General features: G+C 49.1%; 1 protein-coding gene across 1 annotated transcript in view; it reads right to left on the reverse strand.

The window, feature by feature from the left end:
- Hk2 (hexokinase 2) overlaps positions 1-22,733 on the reverse strand; it is a 49,751-nt gene extending 27,018 nt beyond the window's left edge. Inside the window, exons 1-2 of the mRNA XM_052174048.1 lie at positions 22,185-22,733; positions 7,290-7,452 (exon numbers count right to left, since the gene is read on the reverse strand). Of these exons, the coding sequence (XP_052030008.1) occupies positions 7,290-7,452; positions 22,185-22,247 (226 nt within the window). The 5' untranslated portion in view covers positions 22,248-22,733. The remainder of the gene's footprint in view (positions 1-7,289; positions 7,453-22,184) is intronic.
- Positions 22,734-23,257: the final 524 nt, after the last annotated feature.

The raw sequence follows: 23,257 nt of genomic DNA on the forward strand, positions 1-23,257 counted from the left end.
GGTCTCTGTGAGTCTGAGGGCAGCCTGACGTAAATGGTGAATTCTGGGACAGTCAGTTACAGAGAGACCCTACCTCAAAATAAAATAAAAAATAAACCAATAGTAAAATATATTTAAAAATAATATACAATAAAATACACTTTTAAAAAGATATCCAAAACTACAGGCAAAGAACCCAGCTTGCTCACGGAGACTACTCCTCTAAGTAACCACAGTTGGTTTTTGAGGCAACATAAGTACCTCACGTTGAATCTGTTCAGAATGGTTCACTCACTAAGATGTTTGACTGGCAACTGTAAGGGTTTTATAAGATCACGTCTCGAGACTTTTTCTTACTGTTAACTGTGCTGTTATCACTGGATCCTAACTTTCACTTTTTAAAAAATGAAATATTAGAGCTGATGAGAGTTAGCTTACTGGGTAAACAACCTGTCTGACAACCCTAGTTTGATTCCTGGAACCCACGTGATAAAAGGAAACAAACTCCTGCAAGTTTTCCTCGGGTCTTTGATCAGACACACAGACACACACATACAGACACACCCACACACCCCCCACACACCAAACAAACAAATGTAATAAAAACTTTAACATATATTGGGAGTAGTGTCGCGTGCAGATCACAGCAGACTCCGATCCAGGGCTGGCTCGCCGGATGATTTTTCTATTGAGCAATCAGTAAACACTGGAAAGTTGTAAGCCCTCAGAGGGGGAGTTCTTCACTTACAGCACCCCAAACTGGGCTGGGTATCAGGAAGCAATCCCTCTGACGTTGAGTCATTTGGTTAAGGTCACAAAGGGGTGAGAGAGAGAGAGAGAGCTAGAGTTTGACACCGAGGCTTCTGACTCTAAAGCCTGGGCCTGTCCTGCAGGACCACAGTTTCCTGTCTGTTGCCCCCATTCCTGGAAACCACAGGGCAGTGAGAGAAAAGCAAAGACAACCTCATCTGTACCAGGAACCCCAGCCAGCTCATCGCTTGGAAACTACGTCTTCCATACTGAGTGGAGGGACGGCAGCAAGAGACGGTGAAGGTGGTGGTGAAGGTGGCAAGCCCTCTCCACAGTAGAGCTTACTGATGCGGGCTGTGTGCACAGGCCCAGAATAAACTGGCACTCTCCTGTAACCATACCAAGCCTCTGTACCCGCCTTACAGGACCCGTCAGGCCTCTCTAAGAAAGATGCTCTTCATTTAAAAACACCCACACACACAGAATAATACATAAAAACGTCAATCAGAAAACACTTCTGTCCACAGCTCAGATACTGGTGATAAAGGGACAGGTGGATGGTGGCACCGTTCATCAAATCACCCAGCAGAGAAGGGCGAAGCTGTTTGCTGCAGTTGTGTATTTGCAGACCCACTTCCCACCCCACACAGCCTACTTTCAGTTTGGCTCTTATCAGATACATAAGGTCAGTGAGATAAAGAGTTCCAACTTCTCCTGGGAACTCACCTGTCACGGGGATAAGACTGGCCACTAAGTGGCAGCTGGCCATCTAAATATGGTAGTCAATGTCACCTGAGATAAAACGACACCAGTAATTCATCACTCCTGGGTTGTTTAAAAGCTCCTGCGAGGTGATCTGGTACCTGGCGACGACGGTCGTTTTGATGTGTGTGTGTGTATTTGGGTGTGTTTGCGTGTGCACGCGCATGCTTTGCTCTGTTTGGTTTTTAAGGTTAAGGGACAGTGGCCAGTTGAATGTACCAGCAGGTTCTATTTTCAACCATTAGGTACTTGTCACTAATTAAAATAGATCACCACCTGCTCCTCCCATCAGAATCTCAGTGCCGTGGGCCGGGCCAGCCCCTCTTATGAATGTCTTGCAATAAAAAGGTGATTGGCCTTGTATTTCGAAGCTGCCTTGGCCATTCGTCTGAGGCAAATATGTGGAGAAATGAAGTGTCCTCCTGGCTGAGGGCTGGGGCTGAAGCACGGCTCCTAAGCCCCAGCAGTAGATAATCACACAGAGGGTTTACAAATGATGGGTTCTAGGAACCCCTCCTAAAGAGCTCCCACGGTTCTAGGGAGCTTAAAGGTGGCAAAGTCTGTGTGGAGCAAGGGCTAGGGGGAGCCTAGATAACAGCTCACCTCCTGCGCCCTCACCTCTAGTTATACTTTCTTCTCGTTCTGCGCCATAAGATTTCATTCAGTTACAGTTAGCACTGAGGTGCGTCCTTCAGAAACTGAGGTGGGAGTCATTTCAAGAGATGCTTGGTTTACATTTACTTCTGTCGAGTGGATATGGTCCTCAGAGGACAGCTGTGGGACTGTCTCTTCCTTCCATGGTGCTGGCCTCAGGAAGCGAGCTCAGCGTGGCGAGCTGGGCTGTCGTCTGTAGGGACTGAGCCGTCTGCCTTGGGTTTGGACTTTTGAGATGAGGCCTCACTCTCTAGGCCAGGTTGGCCTCAAACTCATGGCAATCCTCCTGCTTCAGCACCTCCCTGCCAAGCCTCTGAGTACAGCGATTACTCAGAGTAATAATGGGTATGGTGTGAGCTTTACTATCGTAACAGTCAAAAAAGCCTGCGATCACCCGAACCTGAGCTTTGCCCATTTACAACGCCTCTCAGCCTGCTTAGACTCCACTCACTTCATCAATGCTCTGCGGCAACCAACAATCCTTTTGTTACACCACTAAGAAAGACGAAGGCAACGCCTGTGTGTCTTCTACTTTTCATATACTATTTCACATTAGTAAAAGACTTTGCAGTCATTTGTATAAAATGTATGATTAAAATTTATTTTGAAAGTTAAAAACAAAACAAAACACCCCAAGGGATTAGTAGAAGGCTCAGTGGGGACCTGAGTTTGGTTCCCTGCATCCACACGTAGCTCACAGCTACATTTCACTTCAGCTCCGGGAACAGCACCCTCTAGTGGCCTCCCAGAGCACTGCCTTCATGTGCTCAAACTCACACTCTAAACTCATACATAATTATTAAAAAAATAAATAGAGGGCACAAGAGGAGTGGAATGTGCTATAATCCTAGCATTCGGGAGGCAGAGGCAGCCTGATCTACACAGCACTTTCCAGGCCAGCCAGGGCTACTCGGTCTTAAGAAGTAAACACACAAAAATGAAATTTAGAAAGAACTAAATCCATCATGAATCTGTGAGTCAGGTAATCCCCTGCCATCAGCTGCTACAGTCGTGAGGATGGCAGTCAGTCCCTAAAAGTGCCACAGTTGTTTTGATTGCAACCTGGCCACATACTGACCCTGGAGGAAAGAGAATGGTATAGACGAGTCATTTCTGCTCTTATAAGAATACCTTTCAGGTTCAGGCGACAGGAGTTAGTGTGACTCTTCCAGATGGTCAGCACATGTGGAAGTTCACAGCGTGTTAAGTGTCAGCATGTCGGTCTGGCATAACTATTAATATGGTATATGATATGGCACTGATTTATAGCTGCCAAAATGTCATGTCAAAGTCAGGTACAGCGTAAAGCAGATGCAATGGGGCTACAGGGACCTAGCGAGTGTCATTGTCAAAGTTGTCACTGGAAACTGTCTGGTTCCCAAGCAGATAAGATTGTGTCTTCAAAAGGCTTGTGTGTGAGTCACCTGGAGGGGATGGATGTGTCTAGGGCCAAGGAGGTGAGTATTGCTCTGTGGTCCAGCCAAGCAGCAGTGGGGGCCTGGGTCCGAGGGCCGGATAAGAGGGTCATCCTCCTGCATTGTAGTAGAGGGTACTCAGTGTAGAGCGGTAATGGGACTTTCAGTGGTGACGCTGGGGAAATCTTAAGCTTAACTACTCTAGACAAGTGGATTGCATTGGGTTGACTCACAGGACTCCCAGACCTTCTGGCCACCCAATGCCGGAAGCAACAAATGGACATGCGCTTCCAGGTCACTCACTAATACACACGTAGACTTCTACATCCAGTTTCTGAACTAGCCCTGTAACAATTCTATGCCCCTAGAAAGAGACCCACCCATACCGGTCCTACAGAAGTATTCATTGACAGCGACCTGTGGGGACTGCATGAGCTATGTGTGAGATCCTACCTTAAAAAAAAAAAAAATCAATACAACAAACCTGTGTTTGACCCAACATACGTAAGTGCCGCCCACTATCCGGAGGTTCTCAGTACAGTCTTTGCCTAGATCGCCAGCACCGCAACATAAACCCCCTTATTAACTTGCTATGTGCTGCTGCTGACGCAGGCCTCCGCTGCATGGATGTTGGTATAACACACTGCAACCAAGATAAGGGGCTTTGGCAGCTCCCACACAGCCTATTGAGGAGCTGGCCTCCCTCTATCATACCTCATGCTTGCGTTATATGGCCCCGGGGTCAGTCTCTAATTGTGTCATCTGTGTAAGCTTTATCTCCCTAAGGACAATTCTCACTCTTCAAAGGCAGGCCACGGGAGCTTGGCACACCTCGGCCTCACAGATCGCTGAACCCTAGGAGAGGACTTTGTGGATCAAACTGAATCAGAGTTCCCAAATGGAAGAATGAAGGCATTGTACTAGGCGTGTGGGAGGTACAAGGAAAATAAACCATGCCGTTGGGGGTGTGCCTCGGGGCTGGGCATGGGCTTGGACCAGCCCAAGTTGAAGTCTTGCCACCTGCTTGCTAGGGGACTGTTCTCTGTAAATTGACGTCTAGTTTCTGTTTCAATGACGATCGTGTCTTCTCAGAACTCACCACGTCGTAAGATCTGAGGTGCTTAAGTATGCACATTTATGCACAGGACTATGCAGCACTCCTTCAGGCAAAGCTACATTTCCAGTGTGGTGGCATTGTAAACCCTGGTAGGAATAGGCAAGGCACCACTTGTCGCCTGTCCGTCACACAACCTATACCACCCAGAGCTGCACGCACAGGCCTGGGCATGCGCACACACATGCTCACCCTCACACACCTGGTAACTTGGGCATATTTGTGTTTGATTCCTGGCTCAGCCTATCATCAGTTGTGTGAACCTGGGCAAATTATTTGACCATCCACGCCCCATTTTCTTAAAAAGGAGGATAAAAATCTTTTTTAAGGAGCTGGTGAAATGAGTCAGAGGAAAAGGTACACCTGCAAGCCTGACAGGCTGAGTGCCAGCGCCCAGGACCCACGTGGCAGGAGGAGGCAGCACCTCCAGCAAGGTGGCCTCCATCCTTAGTTAAGTGCACACATACACACACAAGAAAATAAATGCAAACATATACCTCATCGAAGCTTTGTTTAAGTAAATGAGTTGGAGCCAGAGAGGTGGCTCAGCAGTTACAAGCTCTTACTGCTCTTATTTACAGAGGGTGCAGGTTCGATTCTCAGTACCACCGAGTGGCTCTCAGCCTGTAACTGCAGTTCAAGTGGACCCAGTGCCCTCTTCTCACCTCTCAGGGCTCCCAGATACGCACGGCATACAGACATGCAAGCAAAAACACTCACACATGAAAACATAAATAACTCTTTTAAATTTAATTGACACAGACAGGTGCTCAGGATAAATCCCGGCTCCCACTATGAACGACATCAACATTTTAAGGTGCTTACTAAGCGAGATGCAGGTTGCCCTTCAGAAGCCGAGGCATGTATCAGAATATCATACTGAAACATAGATGTGGCATGCCTTCCAGTCAGGACGAGACAGGAATCTAGAGGGCACAGCAGAGCTCATGGGGTCCCCTCTCCCCACTTCAGGGGACTCTTTGAAGGTCAAGGGAACACACACATTCAGAGACTTTGAACAAGGACACGTGCTCAGTGCTGGGCCCGAGCAGGTCACAAGGCTTCAACAAATATTCTTACTTTAGGAACTGCACAAAGTCTTGTTAAACCAGATCCCAGAGACTCTCAAAAGGACACGCAGGATCCAAGGTCAGGTTCCACACAGACCCTGGCTGGCTGATCAACCCTCTCCCTCAGGTTCTCAAAGGAGTTTGCTTCTTGAATCTTCCACTGACCTGAGCTCTCTTTCCCCTGCTTTCCAGATAAAGACCTCACACTAGCACCCCCACTGTTATGGACTCCACAAATGCCTGGAGGTCATGGCTGTGGTTGTTGTTGCTGTGGCAAATGAACAGGCTGTGACAATGCCAGGCTGCACCTCTGCCTTCAGGGATGCTGCCAAAGCCACTGTTCAGGTTTGACCTCCTGGCAATCGCTTTGAGTGTCTGCTGTCAATCAAAACCCCCACCCCACCTCACCCCACCCCACCAGGCTGTGACTCTGTCTCCTAGGTACCCAACCTGTGCTCATGAACTAACATGAGTACAGAGATTCTGTTCATGCCCTCTGGAACATCCATCACCTCCACCATATCAACAAAAGGAAGCGCCTCATTTCAGGCCCACGTGAAGGTTTTCTGGGATTTAGTCCTCACTTAGGAAGACCAGGAAGCCACAAAATCACAAGGCCCCTAACCCCCAAGGCTATACAAACACCAGCAAATGCTGTAGGGAAGGAGACTCTGCAGCTGCCTGCAAATCGGGCACCCGGCAGGCTGGATGTTTGTCTTCCACAGTCAAATAACACTCTTTCCAATGTCAATCTTTTGCTTGGTGGCATCATAAGATTAAACAAAGCTCAACCAGCAGCTTCCAGTTTTAGTCTTAGGGGCTGGTGAGATGGCTCGGCAGGGAAGGCTGCTCTGCCAGAGGACCTGGATTCGATTCCCAGCACCCACATGGAGGCTCTCAACCATCTGTTCCAGGGGATCTGGTGCCTTCCAACCTCTTCAGACAGATACCTATGTGGTCAACAGATATGCATGCAGGCAAAACACACTCATACACATAAGAATAAACCAAATATTTTAAAGAAGTATACAACGGCTCTTCACATTCTCTCCGGTTTACTTTAACCTATAGGACTTTTTAACGGAGCCCATGAAACAACCGAAACACCATGAATGGCACCAATCAATATGCCTACAGAAGGTGCCCATCAACCATGGTTGCCATGGTGAACCACCACCACTACCGTGTGCTATCTACGTGGGACTGGGAAACCCAAACTGATCCAAGAAGCTTTGATCAGCACATGCGTAGGAAACAAATGGCTGTCAGCAGTACAAGGGGCTGGGTGACAACAAAGAAGAGTTTTAACTCCGGCTGTCCAAATAGACAGATGGCTATCCCATCCCGTAGCCTTCTATTATTCATCTTCCAATGTTTGCATCAGCTTGTGTTGACTAAGGGTTAGTTCTATGTCCCTGAACAAAGCCAAGTGCGTGGACTCTCAGTCCAGAGATCCTTGAGCAGTCTCTCTCTCTCTCTCTCTCTCTCTCTCTCTCTCTCTCTCTCTCTCTCCATCTCCCTCTCTCTTTCACACACACTCAGTACCTGTCCCATCCGGAGTTGACCTCACAAAGGTGGGCAGCATCTTCACAGCTGCTGTAGGGTGTGTGGTAGCTCCGAGCCCTTTCTCCATCTCTTTCCGGAACCGCCTAGAGATCTCCAGAAGGGTCTCATCTGAGAGACGCATGTGGTAGAGATATTGGTCAACCTGAAAGGGAGCAGGGGACAAGAATAGATTAAATGAGCTATAGAATAGACATATGTCATTAAATATCACCCAGCCTTTCAAAAACAGAAACAAAAAACTCCAGTCAGGCTTGTAACCCAAGCACTCAGGTGGCTGAGACTGAGGCAGGAGGACTGCAAGTTCTAAGGCAGCCAGGGCAACACAGTGAAACCCTGTCTTTTTTCTATTCTCTTGAGCTGGTAGTTCCCTGTGCTGGGGCACTTCCTAGCATGTACAGGACTATCTGAACCCCAGCAATTCAAGAAACACGACAGCCCAACAAATTCTGCCAGGCCTAAATTCTAGCACTTTGGAAGCAGAAACAGGATCAGTTCAAAGTCATCCTTCTGACAGGGTAGGTCCAATTTAGGTTACATGAGACTGACACACCAAAAAAGTTAATTACTAGAGAACAGGGAACTGGAGGAAGACAGTGGGGAAGAGGAGATTTTCAACTAAGTTAAATTAAGATGCCCGAAAGCATCCTGTAGCAGAGGCTCATGGTCTCCCTCTTCTCTTGCTGCCCGAACTGGCCTTCACCTCACAAGGCCAGGCATAGTCCTCCCAATGAGGTCATCCTCGCCGCAGGGCCAGCGGCCAGCGCCTTCTCCCCAGATTTTACAATCCCCAGTTTCTATTTTTAACTCTTCTGTCTCCCAACCCCCACCCAGACTCTTGGATTCCAGCGTTTAAAATCTATAAGGTGTTTCCCACTCTGGTGGCTTGAATAAGAATGGCCCTCGTAGGGTCATACATTGGAATGCTTTGTCACCAGGGAGTGGAAGATTAGGAAGTACAGCCCAGTTGGAGTAGGTGGGGTCTTGTAGAAGGAATTCTGTCCCTTGGGGTGGGCTTTAAGGCTTCAGAAGTTCACACCAGGCCCGGTGCCTCCTCTATCCTCCTTTCCCTTCCCCCTCCTCTCTTTCTCTCTCTCTTCTTCTCCCTCCGTCCCCTACTCCCTCCCAACCCAGTGCCAAGCCTGTCTGATTCACACCATGATGATCATGAACTAAACCTCTGAAACTGTAAGCCAAGTCCCCAATTAAATGCTTTCTTTTATAAGAGTTGCCCTGGTCATGGTCTCTTCACAGCAATAGAACAGTGACTAAGACAACCATTAAATATCCTAAGCCTCACATAAGCTAGCCTCTGCCCACCTCCTAACCATAGGGCATGCCTCTGGTCTTTGTGGCATTCTTTCTCTGGTAGAAGTCCAAGCTGTCCTTCCTAGCATTGAGAACCCTGAGTCTATAGGCACATCCCATCCTGGCCCTCCTGAAGATGACAGTTAAGCCTCCCAGCTATTCCAAGGACTCAAGCTTTTTCTTGTCTCATACCTAATCCACAATTGCAAGTCTCCTAGCAGTCCAATTTAGTTACACTCTGACAAGCCCACCCAACAGCATTTAAGCCTAGCTTACTGAAAGCCACAGCTAGGAGAAACTAGTCATATTTGGGGCTGCCTAGGAGCCGACTTCCCAGAAGAGCAGAGAATATCAGAAACCCTCACACAGACACAAACAGTCAGCCTGGCAGGTTAAAAGGGCAGTTGATCCTTTCCTGGATCAAATTGCCACAAATGTGCAAAGTCTCCAATTAGAGCCCTTAAACCTTACTATTTCCAAGGAGATGAGAGGTCCACCAATCTCCCAGACACCTCCTCTCCACCATTTGCCAAGGAGGCAGAAGAAATCCCACACAGCGAGGGCACAGCCTGCACTGCCCTGTGATGTGCCACTCTGCCGCTTCCAAAGTTAAGAGCAAATTCCCTGGCAATCTCCCTGCTTGCAGGGTAAGTGCTTTACCAACTGGGCTGTCCCCAGCGCCATCTTTGAGATTTTAACTGCTAATTGTTCTTAACTCCAAGAAAGAAGTTAAAAGGCTGCTCTCTATTGGAGGCCTGTGACCCTTTGCTCAGTAGATCATACCTTTCAGTAGCAGATAAAACCGATAAGGGCAAAGCAGCCATTAACGGTAGGCAAACATTTTTAGCATAGCTTAACCTAAGGCCCCACCTGACTTGATCACCATTGTCTTTGGTACACCGGTCCACAGACCCGTGTTAGAGATCCTAATATCACAACTTCAAAGGCATGCCAGGGGTGCCAGCCCGCTACGCCTCTCAGTCCCTCTCTGGGTCACCGTTTAGAGCCCGGTCTTCAATCACAGCTAAATCCGGCTCTGATAACTTCTACTTGGTCTCCATCCTGCCACTTGTGAGATAAGAGTTCCCAAACTTGGCTGCAATCCAGAATCACGTGAAATGCTTTCAGAAGCTTTAGGGTGTGTGTGTTGGGGGCGGGGGGAATCTTTATTTCCTTTCCTTTTAATCTTTTTGACTTATTAGTTTGGTGGGTTTTTGGGGGAGAAAGAACAAGTTGGGTAAGAAGGTGGGGAGGATCTGGGAAAAGACATGATCAAAATATGAAAAATTAATAATAGTAATAGTAATAATAATAATAATGAAGAAGCCCTAAGTGCATGTGGGGCCAGCCTGTGATCTCAGCACTTGGGAGGCATGGGCAGGAGGAACAAGTTCCAGGTCAACCTAGGCTATATTGAAAGTTTGCCCAGGCTCTATCTAAACATTCGCTTCAGGCTGACCAAATGGACACTTAGGGTTGAGGGTTCCAATATCCTCTCCCTCCTGTGGGCAGGTTCTCGCAGTGTCGGTAAGTGATCATGCTGGACAGGTTCTTCTAGTCAGTGCTGCTTTAGGTCATTTGCTTCTGTTCTGCCAAGTCTTTTTGGCTCAAGCCTGTAATCCAGAAAACTAAAGCAGGAAACATTGCAGCAAGCTGGAAGCTAGACCCAACTGCAGAGTGAGTTCTAGGCTAGCCTAGGCTAGAGAGTAAGAACTTGCCTTTTCAAAAAAGGAGCAGGCAAAGGGGATTGGGGATAACTTCCCCAGAAAGAGCGCTTGTCTTGCAAGGATAAGGACCTGAATTCTGAATTCCACCCCCAAGAACCGAGACGGCACAGTGGTTCAGAGTAGTGCTTATTGTTCCAGAGGACCAGGGTTCAATTCCCAACATCCCCATGGTGCTTCAGAACGTGGTAGCTCCCGTCCCAGAGCACCCAACACCCTCTTCTGGGCTCCTGTGCACCAGGCATGCACACGGTGCAGACATTCACAGATGAAGCACCCATACAGAGAAAAAGAAAAGCCAAGCACGATGCATTATACACTTGGAATCTCAGCACTGGAGGTGGATGAAGACAGACAGACAGACAGACAGACAGACAGCCTAGCCTATTTGAAAAGTTCCAAACCAGTGAGAGATTATATTTAAAAAAAAAATTAAAAAATGGATTACAATTAACACTCAGAAATGCCTTATGTCTTGCACATACATGTACACATGTGAGTGTATGAGCACATGCACACAAGGAAAGAGTGTGAAATAACCAGTGTTGATTGGATCCAGACTTGTGGTACTTGGAGAGACAAAGCTGGCACCTTCTGGGAAGAGATTTAAGTAGTTGGCACCAGGATTCAGGCCACTCCTGGCTGCACAGTAAGTACACAGATTCTATAACATTGAGACGTACAACAGCGGTTTCACTATAAAACGGGGTGCAGAATCACCCACAGCCAAGACAGGACTGACGTGTCAAACATAAAGCAAAGCTCTCCAGCTGTCCCCTTCCCTTCTGCCCTTTCCTCTTCTAGAAACCTCTGCCAAGCGGCACCCGAGAGGGCCAAAGGCAACTCTCAACACCTTAACCAAACTCAAGGTTTAACTAAGCAGGCTCTTCCTGTGTTGGTGGGTTGGGGAGCAGGTGCGGGGTGGGGGAGAAGGAGGGAAGAGGTTCTTCCCTTTAGGTCTCTATCTAAATAGGAGGCGGAAAACAGAAGGCTTCCTTGCGGATGGGGGAGTCACAGGCAGGCCTGAGCAGAGCTGGCTGGGGTGGGGGAGGAAAGGCTTCCAGGTTACCCAAGGCAAGGGCGTGTTAGAGATAGCACTTCTAACAGATAGCTAGCTATTCTGAGAGGCTGAAGAGATTAGAACTTCCTCCTCATTGGGCAATATGGGTCAGTTTCATTTCTCCCCAGACACCAGTCTGACATGACTCTTCCTCCAGAGTTAGAGGTGGAGCCAGGACAAACTCTAAAGAAAAACAAACATCCAAAGGGGGAGCCGATATCAACCCGCCTTTAAAATGCTCCACGCCCCTTCCAGACCGGTACAAATGGAGGACGAAGCATGGAGCGGGCCTGGTACTTCAGATCTGTAATACCAGCATGAAGGAGGCTGAGTCAGGAGAACTGCAAGTTCAAGGCCAGCCTTGGTCACATAGTCTCATCAAAACAAATCAGACATCTTGGGATCACAGGAGCATTTGAAATCAGCCACATAGGTGACAGATCTTCCCTTGGCCACTCAATCCCTGGCAGGACTTGGTGTCAGGACTTTTGGCTGCCAGATTCACCATACTTCCCAGTATAGGCCAGTGAGATGAAAGGCCCTGTCCTTTTGCCTTGATGGTCAAAAAGGTCAAAGTTCTGCACTCAACTCCTGCTGATGCCTTGGTCAAAAATCCTTTACCAAAGCTAACCTAACTCACCAGATCCTTCCTGGCAGAGTCAAGATGGCCAAACAGGGTAGGTGACTGCCCAGCTTCAACACATCAGAGCAAAGCCAGAAACACAGTTGATGCCCCGCACCCTACTCTCCAGTCTTTGGATATTTCCATTAATATCTAGGACATTTTTCTCCAGCGGTCCTGGAAGGACCACTTCAAGTTCAAGGCCCTTGGTCATTGATCTCAAACAAGCAAGACCAAGCCACTTACAAAAGGCAGGGCCCATCCATCCTAACTGTCCTGTAGGAGGCCAGGTGGGAGGCAGGAGTAGGAGGCAGCTTGAGTAGTTGTTTCTTCTGGACAAGCCTAAGTGATAAGAAATCAGGAGGCAGTGTCACATGTCACACAGCGTGAGAACATGCCACCTACACAGACATACATGTCACGAAGATCAGTGAAAGAAGCAGGCGCAGGAGGGAACAGCCCACACTGGGAGTCCATCCGAATGAATGCAAAACAGGTCTATGGTGTAGATACACGCCGTGACGGTCTCAGGTTCAGTGGTGCATGGCTGTAATCCTGGCACGTATGAGGTGGACATAGGAGAATCAGAGTTTAAGGCCATCCTTGCTTAGGCAAGCCTGGGCTATAGTGAAAAGCTTGCCTAAGAACAAAATCTTTTTTAAAATGGAAAGAAACGACAGTGATGGCCCTTTTAGGGTGCAAGAGGGGAAGTGGTGCCAGACAATGGGGTGATTCTGATGATACCAGATGGATGGATGGATCGGGGTGTTATCCGGATTTAGTTTCTTATGCGTATCATACTTCAGTTTAGAAAGTTACGAAGACTGAATCTGGTGGCACATGCCTACAGTCACAGCCAGTCTCAGAGTCCTAGGTTTGATCTCCAGTATAGTACAAAAGTAATTTAAAATACACCACACCTGTAAGATGACTTAATGGATAAAGGAGCTCCCTGCCAAGCTGAATGACCAGGGTATGACCCCAGGAACCCATTCGATATAAGCTGTCCTGACTTCCAAGTGTGCACCACAGCACGCATGCGCGCACACACACACACACACACACACACACACACACACACACTGGATAAGGAAAATTTAAAATGTATATTTGCTATGTACATTAATTTTATATATAATCAACACTGTTTTATACGGCACACATCTGTAATCCCAGCACTCGGGAGGATTGAGCAGGAGGAGCTCAAGTTCAGGGCCAGCCTGGGCTACATAAAAAGACTCTGTATAAAATGGTAGGAGAAACAAAAGGACATGTCTGTAAGCCTGCCTGCTATGCACAGTCAAAGCACCCAAGAGGGGTCAAGAAGGACAGCTGAGAGGGGACGCTCTACTATAAACCTAAACCCATACAGCCTTCCACTGACCATGTGCTGACCCAGCCTTGCTGCATAGTTTCAAAGAAATTTCATAAAGTGTGTGTGTGTGTGTGTGTGTGTGTGTGTGTTTATATGTATACTTGGTTTTGCATTATTCCTTTGTCTGCAAAGTTTTAACTACCAGGCTTTGACAAGGAAACCAAGTCTTGGAGAAACTTCCCCAGAACTCAAGCCTAAACCCTGGCAAGGCCCACAACATGAATGAGGTGGTTGGTCCACCAGGGGCACAGCTGTGTCTACCCTGGGAAAGCTGGCAAATGGTATCCACGCCCTCATTAATTCTAATGCTCTCAGACTCCTCCCAGCAAGGCCAAGGCTGTGCAGAGAGCAGCCAATGTATGCCACAGCGTTATCAAGGGAAGACCAGGGTGACCAGATTGTCATCCCTAATCAAGGCGGAAGGAATGAGCGAGCGGGGAAGAAGACGAAAGGGTAAGTAAGCTGTATCCCCGGCTTTCTAAACCCAGCAGATGGGCTCGCCTCCAATGGGAAGAGGATGTTCTTTGCTGGGGCAGCGCTGCCATCTTGGGGAGACTCCAGCTCTGTGGAGCGGCATGTTCATGATGCCGGATCAGTGCAGTGAGTGTGGGAGCATGCAGGCCACTCCTCCCAGATCCCGTCCCCCATTGTGAGTCACAGGCCTTCCTGCTCAGCCAGTTCTTACTCTCAACCACGTGGAATGAGACAGACCAGGTGGCAGCACTCGCCAGGAGCCAGGAGATGGGCACTGGGGATACCCAGCCTGGGCCCGCCAGTTCCCGGTTTAGATATTCCATCCTGGAGGGAAGCAGTGTTGCAACAAACAACAGGTCCCAGGTGCCTCTGACTCTGGTTTGGTCCATTTACCCATGAACTGATCGAACAGCAGATCAAGTGTGCCAGGGCTGGGCACAGACGACACCAGGGTAAAGGAGACGGCAGACTCTGCCAACAACCTCAGTCTGTAGCAAGAAGCAGATAAGCCAAGAAATGCTTACAAACCCAGGGTGACACACAATAGTAGGTTCTCTTGCTATGACCACTTTCTGTTTGTTTGTTTGTTAGTTTACTTGCTTGCCTGGGTTTTGACACTGTAGCCCATTCTACCTCAAATCCCCACGCGCTTGTCACCCAAGTGCTAGTGGCTAACCAGTGTGGGTGGCACATTTAGCTTCTTAAAAAAAAAAAAAAAACAAAAGTGTATGTTATTAAATCATTTTAAGAAATGATGGGCCAGAGGTGGAGTTCAAGGTCTCAACCGTAGAAAAAGTACAGCAGCTAAGGACTGCTGACTGCTGACATCTTCCCTAGGAAAAGCACACCACGTGGTTATCCCATACCACACTCCAACCCTGAAAACACAAATACAGACAACATCACTATACAGACTGAGCACGCTGTATTTGTACATTTGGAAAAATATATGTATACATCTATATACACACATAGACAATTTACATACATATGTGCATGCGTATACAAATAGATACAAGAAAATCCATGTACAAGAAAAAAAAGCCATGAATCTGAAAGAAAGCAAGGGGAGGTACAAAGTGGGTTGGAGGAAGAAAAGCAATGGGGGAAAATGATGCAATTATATCATATTATATAATTATATATATTATATAATATTATATATCAATTATAATATAATGATATATATATGTATATGGAATTATTGCATTGCTGTGGTGGAGAAAACCTTTAATCCTTGCATTTGGGAGGCAGAGGCAGGTGGATCTCTGTAAGTTCAAGGCCAGCCTAGTCTACAGAGTTGCAGGACTACAATGTGTAGTCAGGGCTACAGAGTGAAACCCTGTCTTTTAAAAAAAAAAAAGGAAATAAATGATCGAAATGATGATCTCATGTCCTCGGTCATCCTCAGTCCCCATCTCCTCTTGCCCCTCCCACTCCTGCTGGTCCCTTCTTATTCATAAACGGCCCCTCCTATACTTCCATGTTAGTTTTAAAAGCTAGATTCTGCCTATCTGTCTTTCTGAGTCTGCCTTCCATCATAATTATCTCCCGTTCCATCCACTTTCCTGCAAGGGCATAACTGCATTACTCTTAGTGGCAGAAGATTTCATATGTATCGGCCACATTTTCTTTAGCCATTCACGTTGACCGGCACCGGGGATGTCAATAACTCGGCTACTGTGGGAGTTGCTGCCATAAATGTGAGCTCCCAGACATCTGGGTTCCAGGCTGACTAGACATCTGTCCCTCATTCTCACTAGAACCAGAAGACCACAAGCACCAACTCATCCTTTGCCACGTGTGATGTCAGCAGCTCCCAGCACCCAGGAGTTGTCATTCAAGAAGGCTTGGCTATCTATGGTTACCAGCATGGGGACTATGACATTAGGAAAATGAAGAGCTAGCTACTCCAGACTGACAGGTGCTCCTGTCTGACCCTGCTCGTCAGGCCACTACTCACTATGGGATGCGGACACCATTTCCTCCATGTTCATCTACCTACTATACTCTTGGTCCTCTAGGTCACACTTCAACCTCTCTACACAGCCCCAGGCCAGGGACCACACACAGTCTGCCTTGCATCTCCCCTCTCATTCCTGTCAGTGGCCACTGTCCACCTGCTGGATCAAATCTCCCCAGGCCTGTCTCTTTGCTCCAAGTACAACCCAGAATTCCCACCCAGCCCAAGCAAGACACCCAGACATGCCCACATGCTCACATGCCCAAGACCACCTTGGCTGACCCGTGGACATGGCGAGACTATACACAGTGCACACTCTCAAAGGTGGCCCAGTCTTGGGCAATAAGTTATAGAATCCCACAGTGACAGCCCACCAAGTAAGTAAATCAGGACTTTGTTCTAAAGGAACCAACACACAATGGGGACACCAAAGGAAACAGGGCGGTGACTGGGAAACTGAGTTCCGGATACAGGGATTTGGGAGAGTTTAGACCTGTCTCCAAGTACGCAGCAGCTGGTGTCTTCTCCATAAAAGGGCTTGGATGACATCATCCCAAAGGCCCCTTTCCAACTTACACCTGACTCATAACCCAGTGAAACAGTCAACCATCTCCAGTTGTCCCCAGCTTCTGTGTGCTGGGCGTTAAGTGCATGGTTCTGGAGTGAGGCTGCCTGCCTGCCTGCCTGCCTGGGTTTAAGTTCTGCCTTGCCCCTGGGCGAGGTACTGACCTAGTGTCTTCACCTGATTGACCTAACAGTATCTCCTCTGCAGTACAGCTGGAGTGTGGCCTGAGATATTTCAGTGCACTGTGTCTGACATGCCAGCTTCTACTACGAACAAATGATGTTTAAGATCTTCATAGGAAGCCAGGTGGTGGTGGTGCACGCCTGCAATCCCAGTACTCTGGGAGGCAGAGGCAGGCGGATTTCTGAGTTCGAGGCTCGCCTGGTCTACAGGGTGAGTTCCAGGACAGCCAGGGCTACACAGAGAAACCCTGTCTCGAAAAAAAACGAAAACAAAACAAAACAAAAAGATCTTCATAGGAGAGCCAGTTCTAAATATAAATGATGCTTATCTTTAAGATCTTCATAGGAGAGAGAGTCAGCACAGGTGGCTCACACAGAAACTATCCCATGTCTTCAGAGGGAAGCTGAGACAGAAGGATTGCCAGCCTGAATTACAGAGTGAGTTCCAGGACAGCCTGAGGTACAGTGTAAGACCTTATCTCAACCATCCCTCCAATAAAGAGCTTTATAGGGGAAAGGGACGATGGGCCTCGATGGCTTTGTCAGGAAAGACTCGGGGAGTAAGTAGGAAGGAGCCTCTCTGCTGGGGAAGGAAATTACCCTCCAGTGCCCTCTCTGAACCCCCATCAAAGTAGCCAGGTGTTCCATCTGCCTTTATCCCTTCCTTTATCAGGCAATAAAGATGCTAAAAGGAAAAGCTGGGTACAAGGGCTTTTATAAGAACGCGGGCTGCCCCCATACCTCCCCACCAGGGATGCTGGGTATCCAGGCAAGAGGCCACAAGGGAAGAAGGTGGGGGGTGGAATGGTCCCCTTACTCTGAGGACCTCTGAGACAAGCTCTGAGATAAAGCTTCACAAGGAATGTCCAGAGATCTAGAGACAGAAGCACTAGGCAATTATGGCCACCCAGAAAATGAGATTCTCGGCTCCTCGGGTCATAAACTCTCAAATCCCTAACAGAAGAAGAAGAAACCTATTCAAAACATGCAAGGGCTAGGATAGGGTGGGGTGGGGTGGGTCACATTCAGCAGTATAATGAAATCTGTCATGAGTTTGGGACTGAGCTGGGCTATAGAGAGAGTTCCAGCCTAGCCTGGACCAGCCACTATGAGACCATAATGTCCTCCCCCTGACACACACACACACACACACACACACACACACACACACACGCACATGCACACGCATGCACATACACACAGAAAGCAAGGGACTGAAAATAAAGTTTGGTGATAAAGCACTTGCCTAGGACCCTGAGTTTAATCCTTGGCACCTCATAAAGTAATGTAGGAGTGGATGGAGACTCTGGGTTCCCTACAGAGACCAACTACAACATTATGAATAATTTGGGGCTCCCCAAGGTCAGTAAGAAGGAAAATACTCAGCAGCCCAGGGTCTGAATACGAGGGACAAAATGCCCTGCTGTAGTTCTAGGAGACCCCATCTAATAAACCAAAAGATTGAGGGCCTGAGGAAGTGCCACAAATCCAGGGCAGCTGTATGGTCCGTGGTCTGAAGAGCCCACCCCTAAGGCTTCTCCAGTGGGAGGCCAGCACCCGGGGCAGATGATAGGAAGCGAAGACAGTCCCAGAGGTGGTGCACACTCACCACCTGCCCTGGGCATCCTCTGCCCTTTTGCAAATGGGAAAGGGAATTACTGGAAGTCAGTTACTTCAAGGCAGGCACAGGGTTCCCTAAAAGAGAAGAAGCATCAACCTGGGGTGCCCCAGCTGACAGTCAAGACCTTTGAGTCTGGGTGTCACTTCCCCAAAAAGAACACAAAAAGTGAAAGAACATTTCCTAATTGCCCCCAAACTGACAAGGCTTACTCAGGACGACTCCTGCAACCTCTACCAAGAACCTCTGCGCCTGTCCCTGGGAAGGTAGCTCCACAGCCCTTTCCCCCCAGCTCAAATGTCGACAGAAAACTTCCAGGATAAGAGCACAAATCTTCCCCAGTGGCTCCCTAGAACAAGGAACCGCCCATAGCTTTCTAGTTGGTCCCGCCCTGTGCATCTGCCCTTCAATGAGGGGTAGGAGCTTCTGCTGAAGGCTGTGGTCTCACAACCTCAAGGGGGGGCGGGGTAGGAGGGAAAAAAGAAAGAAGAACAAAGGGGGTGTGGTTGTACACACCTTTAACCCTTAACACTCTAGAGGCAGAAATATGTAGATCTCTGAGTTCCAGACTAACCAGGTCTACATAGCACTTACAGGTAAGCCAGGTATATAATGGGACCCTGCCTCAAAAAAAGAGGAAGAGGAGCTGGGGGTGTGGCTCAGTGGGTAGAGTCCGTGCCTACCTACCATGCACAAAGCCATGTGTTGTTTGATTCCAACACCACATAAAGCAGAAGGTTCCATGTGGGTCGAGGCAGGAGGATCATCAGGATTTCAAAGTCTGTGTATAGAGCTGGAGGCCAGCTTGAGCTATGTCTCAAATGGGGGAAAGTAAATAGAATTACAGACTGCAACAGCCCCTCAGTCACAACATTTTTCTCGCCCAAAAAAATGTCTGAAGCTCCAAAGTTGGGAAAACTTTGTAACATCACCTCTAACCCAATCCTTGGGACCTGCAGAGCCAATAAGACAGAAGCATGAGGAGGAGGCATGCAGATGGCAGAGGTGCACAGAGAGAAGCCAGACTCCATGTTCAGGACCATGAAGAACGCACGACCTAGCAGTGTGAACCGGCCTGACAAAGGAGGACCAGTAGCTTACATCTCTGAGAAGGAAAAGTTTCAAATTGAAAGAAAGTTGCAAGAAAAATGAAGCTGGGCTGAGGGGTAGCAGACAGGAGTGGAGAAGGCTCCGGGAATACTCCAGTCTGACTCTGGCTCCGAGACTAGAATTTGGGAAACTCTTTGGGTGTCTGCAAGGAACCCACAGACCAACTGGCAGGGCTGTAGCTGTCAGGAGAACGATGATTAAAAACGAATCCAGGGCTCCTAAGGAAGATCCAGCAGCACCAATGCCATTGCTCAAGCCAAGCTGGAAGCTGGCTACACGTCTACACCACTGGGTGAAAGTGTTCCCAGCACCGTGAGTGAACACTGCACAGCCCTAATGTTCCCCAGAGGCAGACAAGTGTGTGCTCAAGAACAATTTGTTCTTACCAAGGAGCAGAAGCCATCCTGGTGTTCTTACAAAAATAACCTTAAGTGATCTTGGACAACTTAATCTTGACCTCAGTTCCTTGCCAATACAGTAAAGAACACTCAAAATAATCGTGCTTATCTCGGGAGGAATTATTTGAATATTCATGAGCTAACCTGTGTCAGGAACTTTGGGGACTCTGTTCGCAGTCAGAGCAGGAGCTCTCTATTGAATTCCAGAGTTTCAGAGAGCAAAGGGGGAGCAGACACTGCACTTACCCACTAGTGGCTAAGTGGGGCTGGTGGTAGCTGGTTACAACTTCCCTACAACTTCCAAGTGCTAAGATTAGAATGAGGTCATCTCAGAGGGATTCCAGCAAAGTCTCAATCAAAAACCAGACTTTGGGGCCATGCCTTTAATCCAGAGGCAGAGGAAAAGTGCATCTCTGAGTTCAAAGCTAACCTGGTCTTCGGGTGAGTGCCCAGCGTGCCAGAGAGAGGCAGGGAGTTAGAGGCAGAGGGTGGTAGGTGGATCTCAGTTCTATGATCTGGTCTACACAGTGAGTTACTGAACAAACAGCTGGAATCTGTGGAGAGACCTTGTCTCACCAAAAACAAAATATATCAAGAGTTTCTAAACCAGAATTTCATCTTTCCTAATTCTTCCTCAGCTCAGGGACACTCCCAGTATACTTCGTGTCTCTTCTCAAACTTCAGGGGGATCAAACAGCTTTGCACACCTAAGCCAGATCAGGGAGTCTAAACTGGGAGTCTAAATCCCTCGAGCGACACCTGGTTTTTAAAGTTGCAGGCCTGATGCAGTTCTGCCCCTATTGGTAACTTAGAGGAAGTACATCCAAGTGTCCTGGGGTTGGGAATGTAAAAAGCCGAAAGGAACAAAAGGTCCACACTGTGGTGCCCAGTCAGTCACGTCCCTAGGAGTGTCTGTTGTGCTTCCACTGTTCAGAGAGAAAGTTCATAAAGAATTCAGATGTCCAAAAGGGAAATTCACTCTCCTTAGAATTAACAAGTCTTCCTCCACTCTGTGTTTTAGGAATCGTGAAGAGATAGTTGAATCAAGAATAGGTAAGCCCAATGGAGTCTGCAAAATCGTGCCAGCCTAAAGGCAAATTTCTAAACAAACCGAATTAAAATGCAGGACCACATCCCAAGATATTAGAGAAAACCAACAGAGAAACTCAAATTAATCAGGTGCCTCTCTCAAATCTGAGGTTCATCTGCCAGGTCCCGGGAAACAGCAAAAGCAACCTATCATCCTCTCCCACGCACTCAGGACCACGAGAAGGGAGTGGGGGGCTAGAACGTGGCCAAGGCGCTTTCCCTAAAATCTGTTCCTGTGAGACACTGTAATTTCAAATGTGTAACTGAGCAACGGCTCACAGCTCTAACACAAACCTCTGGACAGCACCACACACACACAGCCCCCGCCCCATACTAGACCATTCCCTCTCTTAAATCCTGGACTAGGGCCCAGGGCAGGAACCAATCCCGTAATCCTGGGTATTTTAGAAACTCAATTCTCCTGGGAGTTCGAGCGCTCGGGTCCTGGCTCCGGTCCACCCCCACCTCCCTAGCCCGAAGCGGAGAGTGAGGCTCCAGGCAGGGCCGGAGGCTCTTTCTTATGTAAATGACGCGCCCAGAGAGCCGGAGTTTGCCGGGACCGCAGTGTGAGGTGGGCTCAGGAGGGTCAGAGCGACTAAAGGTTCATTTTCGGAGACTAAAAAGACAAAAACAAATCCAAAATAAAGCTCTGGGAATCGTGCGGCGGGAAGGTGAGTCCACTCCGCGCAACTTTTAGGTCCAAATCAGAACATACTATCCAAAATCCGCCCACAACTCGGAGGCCAGACACGGGGACGAGAGGCGGGGCGGTCCCCAGGAAGGTCTGCTGAGAGGGGGCGCCCCTTTCGAGCCTCAGTTCCGGGCAGTTCAGTTCCGGGGAGGGGGCGCGGCAGGCTGGTCTTTCTGTGCCCTTTCCCGCTCCTTCCAGGGTGGCTCTCTCCCCTACCCCACTCCGATCCACCTCCAAGGAGCGCCACGAGGAACCGATGGCCTCTCCAACACGTCCTTAAAATTCAAGAGGGCCGGGCCCCAGCTGCTACACGCTTCCACCCCGCCTCCTCCCCTACGCTGGATTCTTCCCCACGTGCTCCTGCCGGAACTCGGGCTGCAGAAGGGGGCTCCTCCCACGTGGGCACAGCAGTCTCAGACTACGTTCAGGGCGACCGGCCCATCGAGAAATTAGGGGCTCTAAAGGTGGGGAGGGTGAGCGCGGGTCCCGGGTAGGTGCGAGTATCGATGGTGAGCGGCCAGGCCACGAGGGTACCTAGCAGACGTGGCTTCTAGCGCTCAGGACTTTCCCAGCTACCCAGACTGGTTCCACGTCCCCAGCCCCGAAGGAGGAGGAAGCAAGTCCTCTGCGTGCTCCAGATTCCCGGAGAGCACGCAACTTGGTCCGAAGCGAGCCAGCAGCTGCCCGTGCCGACTTACCTTCTGCACTTGGTTTTGGTTGAGCTCCGTGAATAAGCAGGCGATCATATGCGAGGCGATCATCCTGCTGTGGCGAGTCGGGGCCGAGTAGAGAAACCGAGGCTCGAGTGCTAGCGATGGAGCAGGCAGCGCAGTCCGACCGCTTTGAAACCAGGCCCGGGTGTCCGGCTAGGATCGAAGACTCCAGGAGCCACACAAAGAAGCTTAACCGCGATGGCTCGCCAGCTGAGGGCCTCGAGTTTCCAGAAACAGGATTTTTTTCCCCTTTTATGTCAATTTCTTTTTAGTCACAACTACTAGAAGACACCTAAGTCTCACTCCTGCCGACCGGTCTAGCTGCTCAGCGTCCCGTCGCTAACTTCACCCACAGGGTCACTAAGGCTCAACTTCGGGAAATTGACAGTTTCGTACCACTCGGGCGCTCGCACCTATCAGCGTCACTGGCGTGATGCTTCTGCCTTCGGGTTTCCTAAGCAGGGTAACTCCGCGTAGCTTATGGTGTCCTGAGACTCCAGCACTGGAGTTGGTGCAACAATGTGGCTTATTGAGGGGCTGCCGGCTCTTTGGGCCGCCCCGGACAGTGACGTGGGCGCGCTCATTGGCTGCGGGAAGAGGGTGTGTGCGCTCTCCGGCTGCCCGCCCGCAGTCCACAACCAATCAGTGCCCAGAGCCCGCGGGCGCGGCTGCTCCAGCACCCAAGCAGGCGGCGGGAGAGACGCGCCCGAGGCTAGGGGCGGAGCTGGGCGCCAGAGTTGGGACGTGTGTTCCGTGGCTAGAGCCCGGGACTCCAGGGCGCATGAGCCACCGCCGCGTCAGGCTCGGCTTCGGGTGGGGGGCGCGTGATCGCGGACCCAAGAGATGTTGGGCGACTGGAAAGACAAGTGATCGTGGCAGCACACGCCATAATCTGGTATCTGGGGATCACGTGAGGGGCTGCCTCTGCCCTGTCACAAGTCTGAACCACCTTGATTTTCATTTTAATTGTGGCTCAACGAGTCAGTGGATCCCTGAAGAGAAGCCATTACAAAAGTCAGCCCTCTTAATCATCATACCAATACCTTATTGATTTTACT

Source organism: Apodemus sylvaticus, chromosome 2, assembly GCF_947179515.1.
Source record: "Apodemus sylvaticus chromosome 2, mApoSyl1.1, whole genome shotgun sequence".
In the NCBI taxonomy this organism is placed as follows: domain Eukaryota; kingdom Metazoa; phylum Chordata; class Mammalia; order Rodentia; family Muridae; genus Apodemus; species Apodemus sylvaticus.